The sequence below is a fragment of the Gracilinanus agilis genome, chromosome 1, assembly GCF_016433145.1.
Source record: "Gracilinanus agilis isolate LMUSP501 chromosome 1, AgileGrace, whole genome shotgun sequence".
Classification (NCBI taxonomy): Eukaryota; Metazoa; Chordata; class Mammalia; order Didelphimorphia; family Didelphidae; genus Gracilinanus; species Gracilinanus agilis.
In genome coordinates this window covers 647183330-647193506 of record NC_058130.1, presented here as the reverse complement: position 1 = coordinate 647193506, position 10177 = coordinate 647183330, and the positions used below count along the sequence as shown (strand labels likewise).

Below are 10177 nucleotides of genomic sequence, written 5' to 3'. Positions count from 1 at the left end.
TCCTTCTCTCTCTCTATCTCTCCCCCTTTCTCTCCTTTCTTTCCTTTCTCTGGGATGACAAAATTCAGGCAAAACCAGAGCAAACAAGGTGCTTGAGCCATAACAGTCCTAGATCCCATGATCTCCCAGAGACTGACAGTTGGGCACATCTCAACTCCACCCCATTCCATGCCCCTTTAACCTAAATTGCCCTGTTCAGCACTTACTATTGACAATAGCTGTAGGCAAAATAGATGCCATGGCGGCTTGTTGAGGGAGCAGTTGAATTGAATCCAGCAGTCGCGCAGGATACATCCCTTCTGTGAGTGTCATCTGACTGGCAGCTTGTAGCCTTGAGTCAAAATCTACCACAAAGGCAATTAGCTCCTCACCCTCAGAGATGGCCTTCGTAGTAGTGCACCAAAGCTGACCCCCTATTAAGAAGAAAAGAGGGAGAAAAATTAATTGACAATAGAATTCTCAAGCCTGCTGTAGAGTAGATTAATGTCAACAGCATCTTCTCATGTATCTCATGTCAGTTTAGGGGTGGAGTGCTTAATCAAGGCAGCTGGCTATCTTTACCCTTCCTTTGGGGAGGGGGATGGAACTCCTTTCCTGGATTAGATAAAATATCCATCTATAATGACCAAAAGTAGAAGAGGTCAAGAAAGGATATATCATCATTACCTCGGAGGGATTTTTGTCAAATGTTTACCCTCTTTTCTTCTTGTATCTCATCTTAATCGTTGCCTTAATATAGTTTTGTAGCTCAAGGAAAAAAACAAACATTACAGTGGGTTTAGCCTATATACATTCTTTTTCTAAATAGACACATATACATATCTCCTAAATACATACACATATTTGTGTGTGTTTGTGTGTATATACACACATATACATACGCATGCATGTGAAAAAATATTCTAATGACCCTGTTCCCATCACTTTCCTTTAGTAGTTGAAAGTAGGAAGATAAAATGAATTATAATTTTGCTTTTCATCCTTTCAAAAATAGGTTCATTATTTAAAATTTTTTTATTGATACATTCTATTTTAATGGCATATTATTTCCTGATAATTCTCCACCATTAAATTCTCCTTTTTAAGAATGAAAAAGCTACACAAAATTGATCAACAAAATGACCACATTTGACAGCATATTATAATATCCAAGGATTATAGATTTAGATCTGAAAAGGACTTTAGAAATAATTTAGTCCAATTCCCTCATACAACATTGAACATCCCCAGTGCTCAACCTTTCTGGTAATATTAGTGAAATGGTTTTTTTCCCTATCAGTTGCTTCCAAATGGATTTATTCATTTATGTAAAAAATCATGGATTGATTTTACACAATTAAACATCAATGATAGATAATGTATATAAGACATTCTTATATGCACCTAGCTAACAATATTTCTTTTTTTAAGTGTTTTTGCATCTATTATCTAATCAAATCTACAGTCTAAAGATACTAACCTAATTTTACAAAGGGAATTATATGTCTTCTTTTGTTTGTTTCTCATTTCTACTTCCAAATTTTCTCCGTCTATTCCTTGAGAAAGTAAGAAATATGATACCCACTATCCATATGAAGTACATATCCATATAAAACATATTTCCATATTATCCATGTTCCAGAGGGGGAAAAGATAAAGTTACTCTTCAATTCATACTCTGGGTACATCGGTCCTCTGTCATTTTTCATCTTTAATTCTTTAAATTGGGGTGCATCATTGGATTCATCAGAGTTACTAAGTCTTTCATGTTTGTATCTTTTCAATATTGCTGTTTCTGTGTACATTGTTCTCAGAGTTCCACTTATTTCCTCTTATATCAATTCAAATAAGTTTCCTCAGGTTTTTCTGAAATGATCCCCTTCATCCTTTCTTATAGTACAATAGTTTTCAATCCCATTTATATATCATAATTTTTGTGGCCATTCTCCAATTGATAGATATTTTGTTTCCAAATTTTTGCCACCACAAAAAGAGCTTCCATAAATATTTTTATGCACATTAGCCTTTTTCTTTTTTCTTTGATCTCCCTAGTGCAACAGAACTAGCAGCAATATTTTGGGGTCAAAGGGCATGAAGTTTTATATTCTTATAGCCAACTTCCAAATTTTTGCTGGACAAAACTGGTCTACACCAACAGTGAATTTAGTGTGCCTATTTTTTGTTTCCTTTATTTTGTCTTTTCCTGTCATTTTAGTCAATCTGATGCATATGAGATGGTATCTCAGAGGTCTTAATTTAAATTTCTAGAATTATAAATGATTTAGAGCATTTTAAATATAAGTATTAATCATTTTGTTTTCCTCCTCTGAAAATTGCCTGTTCATAAACTTTGTTGTTGTTATTTAGTCATTTCAGTCATGTCTGATTCTTTGGGACGCCAGTTGAAATTTTCCTGTGAAAGATATGCAATTATTTGCCATTTCTTTCTCCAACTCATTTTATGGATTAGAAAACTGAAATAAACTGGGTTAAGTGACTTCTCCAAGGTCACATTGCCAGGAAATATCTAAACTTGGGTCTTCCTGATTCCAGGTTCTATGCTCTCTTCACTGTCCTTGCATATGTTGTACAGACTCAATATATATACAGTTTGTCTCCCCCAGTAGAATGAAAGTTGCTTGAGGGCATGCTTTAAGCCCTTTGCATCCCCAAGATTTCATAAAATGCCAGGTACAATGTAAGCTCCTAATAAATGGTTTTTTGATTTTAGTTGACTGGTCCTTGAAATCACTAGATAGAGCAGGTAAGGCAAATATTATTTCCATTTCTGAAGCACAAAAAAGTTGTGACTGGCTGATAGCTAGTAAATAGCAAAGCCTATACTTTAATCCATGTATTTTGACTCAGTGTCAAATGTATTTATTTGTATAGCACAAAGACACAAAGACACACACACACACACACACACACACACATACACACACCTCAAACAGCTCACAAAGCTAAATTCCGATATCCTCATAAGATATTTTCACTCTCCATGTGTTCACTACCAACTTTTGCTAACTGATCCTTCTTACATAATATTCCTCATAACATGACTACTGTTTTATCTTAGCTTCCACTAACAGAACTTCCTGGAAAGAAGATATGCCAAAGATCTGTTTCAAAAAGACATTTAAATAAAAGTTTGTTTAAAGGAAAAGAATCCTTTCTTCCATTGGTAAAAAACGATGCACTGTGGCTCTGTGCAACACTGCGCACATGGCATGCATTAAGAAGGAAATTACCTATGCAAGTCCATCTAGTAATGTGTAGGAATGGGCTAGTGAAGACTTTTATTTCACAGATTTATTTTATTTAATCTACACTTTCAGACCAAGATACATATCCAATACACATATGCTTGAAATAATGCTGCATTCTTTATATGCTATTAAGCTTATTTTCCGTTATGGTATACATATACCAAAAGCTATGATAGAATCATTAAATAAGCAAAAATGGTATTTATTCGGATAAGTCACATTTCTTTTTGTTTATTTTTCAGCATTAGTAGCTACTTTTTCAGTTGCACTTCATTTCCAATCCCTTTACTACTCTCACCCCAAAAGAGATTATAGTTGTAGAACAACTTGTAGAAAAAAATCTGGTAGAAGAGAAAATAAAAAAGTGTATGAATTGCAACACCTCAATGTGTAAGAATTATCATTTTAGAAAAAAACTTTGGATTATTAATTAAATGAGGTTATTGGTTTTAAAGATAAGAAAACAAAATAGTATTTATGTAGAAAGATAAAACTTATATTGTAGGCCTCGAAGAGATATAAATGTTTCAAAGTAAAACATATAAATCAGAACGTACACATGCACACATTTACAAATACACATATGAACCCAGGATTGAGCTTTGTGTCTGTCACTTAGAATCATTCTATGTTAAAGGTAGAAGGAACTTTGTGGATCATCAAGGCTTATCCTCTTTATAGATTTTTGCTCTATGTGGAGGGAAAACAGCTTAGCTAATAAGAAGTCTAAAACTACAACCATATTCATTTTTGCAAGCAATTTTTTTTGTTCCAAAAAGTAGAAGCTATAGCATTTCCTTAAAGCAAGAGATTCAGCAAGTATAAATGGTAGTATTATAGCTCATAATGAATGTTTCTCTAGAACTTCCCAAGCAATGTGTCTAAAGCCAATTTGTGTATTTTTGTGATGTTGCATTGTTAATCAAACTTCTAAAGATGGCGCAATCACTTGTGTCTTCTTTTTTTCTCCCGGTACCCAGAATATAAAGTGTAAGAGACATTCCAATATTGTGTATCAAGGGAAACTTGGATCTGAATCCCAATTTGGGTGCTACTGAGCTATGAGATCATTGCCAAGACTCATTGTTTCTGAACCTCATTTTCCTCATCCTTAAAATGGGGACAATTCCCCTAGGACCATCCTTATCCATGTCCTTTGCAAATCTTAAGACATCATATAAATGGCAGCGATTGTTAGAAGAATAGAATATAAGGAGTACAGAATTTATGTTTGCTAGGTTTCATAATATATTTCTGCAGAGTTACTGATTTTTTAACTGTGACTCTTAAATTGCAGTGTGGTATAATAAAAAGCATATAGGGTCTATGGCAAGCAGAGATTTGGGTTCAAATTTTACCAGGGACATTTATTATGTAACCTGGGGGAAATCATGTTACTTCCCTAAATTTCCTGACTTCTTAAGTAGAGAAAGTAAAATCTGCCACATCACCTCAAAGGGCTATAGTACAGAAAGTGATTGACAAAATCTTAAAACACTATAGAAATAGGGATTGCTAGTATACTCTGATTAAATTATATTCTCTTTCTGCACAGGTATAGAAATGCTTTGAAGTCTGAATCATTATGGAAAACAGTGGTTTGGGACAAGATATCCTAGACTAGCAAGACTAGATCAGAGGGATGAATCCAACATGTTCAGTACTTAGACAGGGGTAAACAGAAATAAATTTAAAGTTTTATTTATTTTTAGGGCATTTTAGTGATCTGCACTGGTGGTATATCAAGTAGTTGTTGAATTATTCTTATCTAATGGATTGAGGCATATAGTAAAAATACAATAAAATATGGTTACACCTCTACCCCCTCCCAATATTTCAACTGAAATATTTTTTTTTCCTAAAATTAGATATCCTTCAAAGAGCATCAGCCAAACCAAAACACACTGCGATAGGAGTCAAAAGACCCAGGTTCTTATTCTAGTTTTGCCACTGTCTGGTTGTATGACTCCGGGCAAGACACAATTTCTCTGCTCTCTTCTTTACTTTTTTAAAAGAAGAACTAAATTTCTCTACTAGTTTTCTCTCCCAAAACAGTTCAAAGAAAGAGGTAAAGGACTGATTTTTATGTAAATATTTGTAGTAGCTCTTTTTGTAAAAGCAAAAGAATTCTAACCTGGGGGGTGGTGATGAGAAATTGGGGAATGACTGAACAAATAATAGTATATGAATATGATTGAATATTATCATTCTGTAAGAAATTATGACAGTTTCAGAGAAATCCAAGAATCTTATATGAACTGATGCAAATGCAAATAGTACCAGGACAACGATCAATAACATAACAATAACGCTTTAAAAACAGTTTTTTGAAAAACAAGAGCTCTCTGATCAATGTAATGGTCAAACATGATTCCAGATGATTAATAATTAAAAATAATAGTTCTCACATTCTGACAAAGAGAGGATGAACTAAATAGAAAGAATGAGACCCATTATTTTGGACATGGAAAATAATGGGAACTTGATTTTCTTTACTATGCATATTTGTTTTATTTTGCTTACTCTCCCCACTGGGGTTGGGATTTAATGAAAACTTGAAAAATATAAATGCTGAATCATCATAATGTAATTAAAAAATAAAATGAAAGACTAGATTAACCACTGTAAATATTAATAACAGTAACTAACAATATACAGTGTTTTTTAATGTCTATTGTTTTTGAAACATTATTATATATGATCTTCACAATAACCTTGTATGGTGAGTATAACCAGTATTAATATATCTATTTTACAGTTGAGAGACCAGAAGTGCATTGTCCAAGTTTAAACAGTTATATTTTTCTAAAATAGGAATTGAACTCATATCTTATAGACTCTAGGTTCAAGGCTCTATTCATTCTAGCTCTAAATGTGATGACTCTTAATCTTATTGCCCTCTCCTTTAGATTATCCCCAATTTATTCTGAATATAACTTGTTTGTACTTAGTTTTTTAACTGTGCTTGGCACATAGCCTGACACATAACAGATATTTAACAAACACCAGTTGACTGACTGGCTGACTTGTTTTATACAAAAATATCCTACTTTATCTTATTCAAGGCAAAAACAAAGGTGGAGGGGAAAGAATGGCATCAGTGACCCCTAAAACAATAAAAGCACAAATTAAACTCAAAAATGAAAGTGGGCCAACATCACAAATGACCAATACTATTACAAATTTAAGTACAGGTTTTACGTAGATGAAATGCAGAAGGAACTCCAAAGTTAATCTAACAGACAACAAGAATATATCATTTAGGAAAATAAAATATATTTTCCTTATTAGTAAGAGTTATTATTATTATTAGTTGTAGTATTCATATTCTATCGCTTTATCAAGAGTATCCAGGTCAACTGAGTGAATAAAAATGTCTGATTTGATACTTGGGAATCAAAATCTGAAATCAGTGACTTTGCTTCTCATTTCCCTGGTTTTTGTGAAGGTAGTAATAATTAATGAAATAGTTTCAAAGGATCATAGATTTGGGGTTGAAAGGGGTATCAGAAATCAATAAATCTAACCCCCTTTTTGTAGATGAAGCAGAGGCTCAGAGAAAAGACTAACACTATAATATATAATAAATAGCAGGGTCTAAACTTAAACCTAGAACCTCTGACTCCAGATTGTTTCTTGGGGTTGGGGGTGGGAGAGAAGGAGAAGCCCAGGGATAATTTTCAGTTTAAATTTGTTGGAAATATGGAATGTGACGCTGTCACAAACTTCTTTTAGTTTTTTACTAGTTTAGCATTAATTATACCTAGGTAATTTACTAGTTAAGGATGATCAATACTATTGAATCCCAGAACATTGTGGACGTGGAATAATATCATATTGTGCAAACTAGAGCAGAAAAATTACATTCCTCCTGCCTTGGCATGAATCCTTTATCAAATGACATCAGGCACTAAGGCAGCTATCTGATACTTCCATAGCTTCCACCAAATGGAAAGGTTATTTTAGGATTCTCTCTTTGTCTGCCTCTTATGCTGCAAACACAGCCACTCATTTTTGCTTCCCATCACTACCCCCACAAAATAAAGGACAAGCAGTTTCAAGGTTCCATGGAAAAGCAATAACTACTGAGGCCTTGATGTTCATGGAAAAAAAAAAAAGGAAGAAAGAAAGAAAAAAAAAACTATGGACTCGCTGTTCTTAGTAATGTTTATGATCAAGATTCCTGTACAAACAGATCTGGTTCCTAACAGGAAGCTGATAAATTTTATTCATAATTGCTGTCAAAACTGCATTGAAGTGTACTGCAAGTTTCGATAATAAAGAATAGAGTCACAGTTCAAACTTGATTACATTTTGGAAATTCACGCTCCTCTTACAAGAATCAGTGGCCTCAAATATCTCCCTCTCCTGCCAAATTTTTCACTTGCACTTTTTATTATTTATGAAATCAGTGTCTGCATAATGTCATGCAGACCTCTGCTGATAAACTCTAATTAAGATTAAGACAAGCCTTTTGGAAAGGATCCCATCATTAGCAAACATGATAAACACAAAAATACTCCCTACTTGTCAACCAGGAGCAATTCAGTAACCTAACAGTATTATCTGTTGCTAGGCTACAGAGCTGACAAAGCTTCAATTATATTGTACGGCCATACCTATAGAGTCCGGTATAAGCAAAACGTATTTAATATAAAAGCATTTAACTTCATCCATGCTATCTGCAATTCATGGTTTCACACAATGGCAAAAATCAGGTTAATAATTACATAGCATGTTGCAAAAAAAATCTTTGCGATGTGTTATTTGTACATTTTTTTTTCTAATTTATCTGTGATTGATAGACGTTTGCTTTGTAAAAATAAGAAAATGCAAGCAATATGAAGCTGTAAACCTGGAGCGCAACTACATTCGGGCTCATCAAGATAGGGTGCCAAGCTTAGCATAAAAATATATAGCAAATTGAACCAATTAAATCGCATTTAGATTCTGTATTACTCTGCCTCAATATGCAAAAGGACAGGGAGCCTCAAGAAGATAGATATGGATACTAGTATAAAACTTTATTTTATGTAAGAAATGCATCCAGGAATATAAGAATATGGGTGATTTGAAGTAAATTAATTCATTTTCTCACTCCATAAAAATGAAGTTTATTTTTGGAATTTTCTTCCCCTTTGGCTAAATAATTGCAACTTGTTCTTGTACATTTTCTAAAAGTAAATCGAAAGTTGAGTTTTCTAACTTTTGGTAGATGTGTTAAGCTGCGAAGTAGAATGATTTATCTAGCTTCTCTTTTAAAGACTCGGGCTCTGGAAAGGGAAAAAGAAAAAAAAAATCAATAAGCTGTCCAGGAAACCAGATATTTGCTAGGAAAACCCAAAAGTTGCATGTGTTACAAGGAACACAAGTCTACCATATGGACTCTTTTTCCTTGTTTGTTTTACCTCCCAAATCCACCCCAAATCAGATTCACAGGGATCATGTTACTCTGAGGATTTTGTAGTTTCTAAAGAAATTCAAGAAATAAGTAGTTGCAACTGAACCATCATTTTGAAATCACTTCAGCAGAGTGTCTCATGTTAGAACACTGATCCCTTCCCATTCTTTGGGGGCTGCTTCACATTGGAGCCCTGTAATTAGCATGTCATATTGCACCGGTCTAAGAGCCGATTTCCTGTATACAAGTGTGACTTCAGAGGAGGGTCAGGCCACTATCAAAACTCATTTAAACAACCCTGCGTATTAGCTCATGTTATGACCCACAGTAACTTTCAGGCACATTCCCATAGATTAAAACCATTCCTTTTGAAGAACAAACAGTTCTTTGAACAGACAGAAAAAAAGACATCAAACTCCTGGGGGTGTAGTGAGGGTTAGGGGGTGGGTATTTGTTTGTCTTGTTATCTCTATTTCTCTTTTATTTCTTCCAAATAAACTCGTTTAAGAATAATTTGAAAATCCAAGATGAGGTCCAGGCCTCAAATTTATTTTTCTTCCATCCAGAGGTGATTGCTGGAAATAATTTCCCCTGCTAAAGAATGTCCCAATTTCCATGCTGAACATGTTATGGTGCCCAGATCTCGGCGTTTAGACATTAACACAGGACATATATCTATACGTAGCCACATTGTTTAATACACATTTATAATGAATTCAAATCCAATACTGTTGAAATTCTTGACAGAAGAGTAGTGCAAGGAATAGAACTTATAAATTATGAGTGCCCCTGCTTTGAAAAACGCTTTGGAGGTTTCTTTGTGCACTGGCAAATACAGTAGGAATATGAGGTATTGTGCGGTTCCTCCTGCACAGTACCTGATAAAAGAATAAAGAGCTGTGACATATTCTTAAAACAATAGAGGAATTAAAGAGAAACAATGGGCCAGCTGCTTCATTAATACAATCAAAAGAGAGCCCAGCACAGAGGAGTCCAGATAATTAAGCACTACTCTTTTAGGCCTTCTTTCTATAATAAAATTGCTTATAAATGCTTTAACTACTTCATAGTTGTTAGATAGATCTATGAACTTGTTTATTTGAGAGTTGATTAATGCCTCTCCGGTTATGCTGCAACATGCCAACTCATGGTTTACACAAGTTTTTGAATAAAATAGTGTAAGAGAAGCTGATAAAGATCTGTAGCACACACCAGCAATAAATCAAAGGCATTTTGCAGAAAAGGTCTTTCCCCGTTGTTAAATAATCCTTAACATTTTTCACTTCTACAGAGTAGGCAAAATAAACACTCTGGAGCACATTTTTTAGTCATTCCATTTTCCCATGCTGGTTTTTCTGACATCTTTTTATAGAACATCGAGAGAGAAAGACAGAGAGACACAGAGACAGAGACATAGACAGAGACAGAGACAGAAAGAGTGATAGAAAGACAGAGACAGAGAAAGAGAGAGAGAGAGAGAAAGAGAGAGAGAGAGAGAGAGAGAGAGAGAGAGAGAGAGAGAGAGAGA

The 10177-nt window shown here is 34.2% G+C and overlaps 1 protein-coding gene across 1 annotated transcript in view; it reads right to left on the bottom strand.

The window, feature by feature from the left end:
• Positions 1–10177, bottom strand: part of ZFPM2 (zinc finger protein, FOG family member 2) — a 496557-nt gene that overhangs the window by 10940 nt on the left and 475440 nt on the right. The window contains exon 6 of the mRNA XM_044684050.1: positions 207–413. Within this exon, the coding sequence (XP_044539985.1) occupies positions 207–413 (207 nt within the window). The remainder of the gene's footprint in view (positions 1–206; positions 414–10177) is intronic.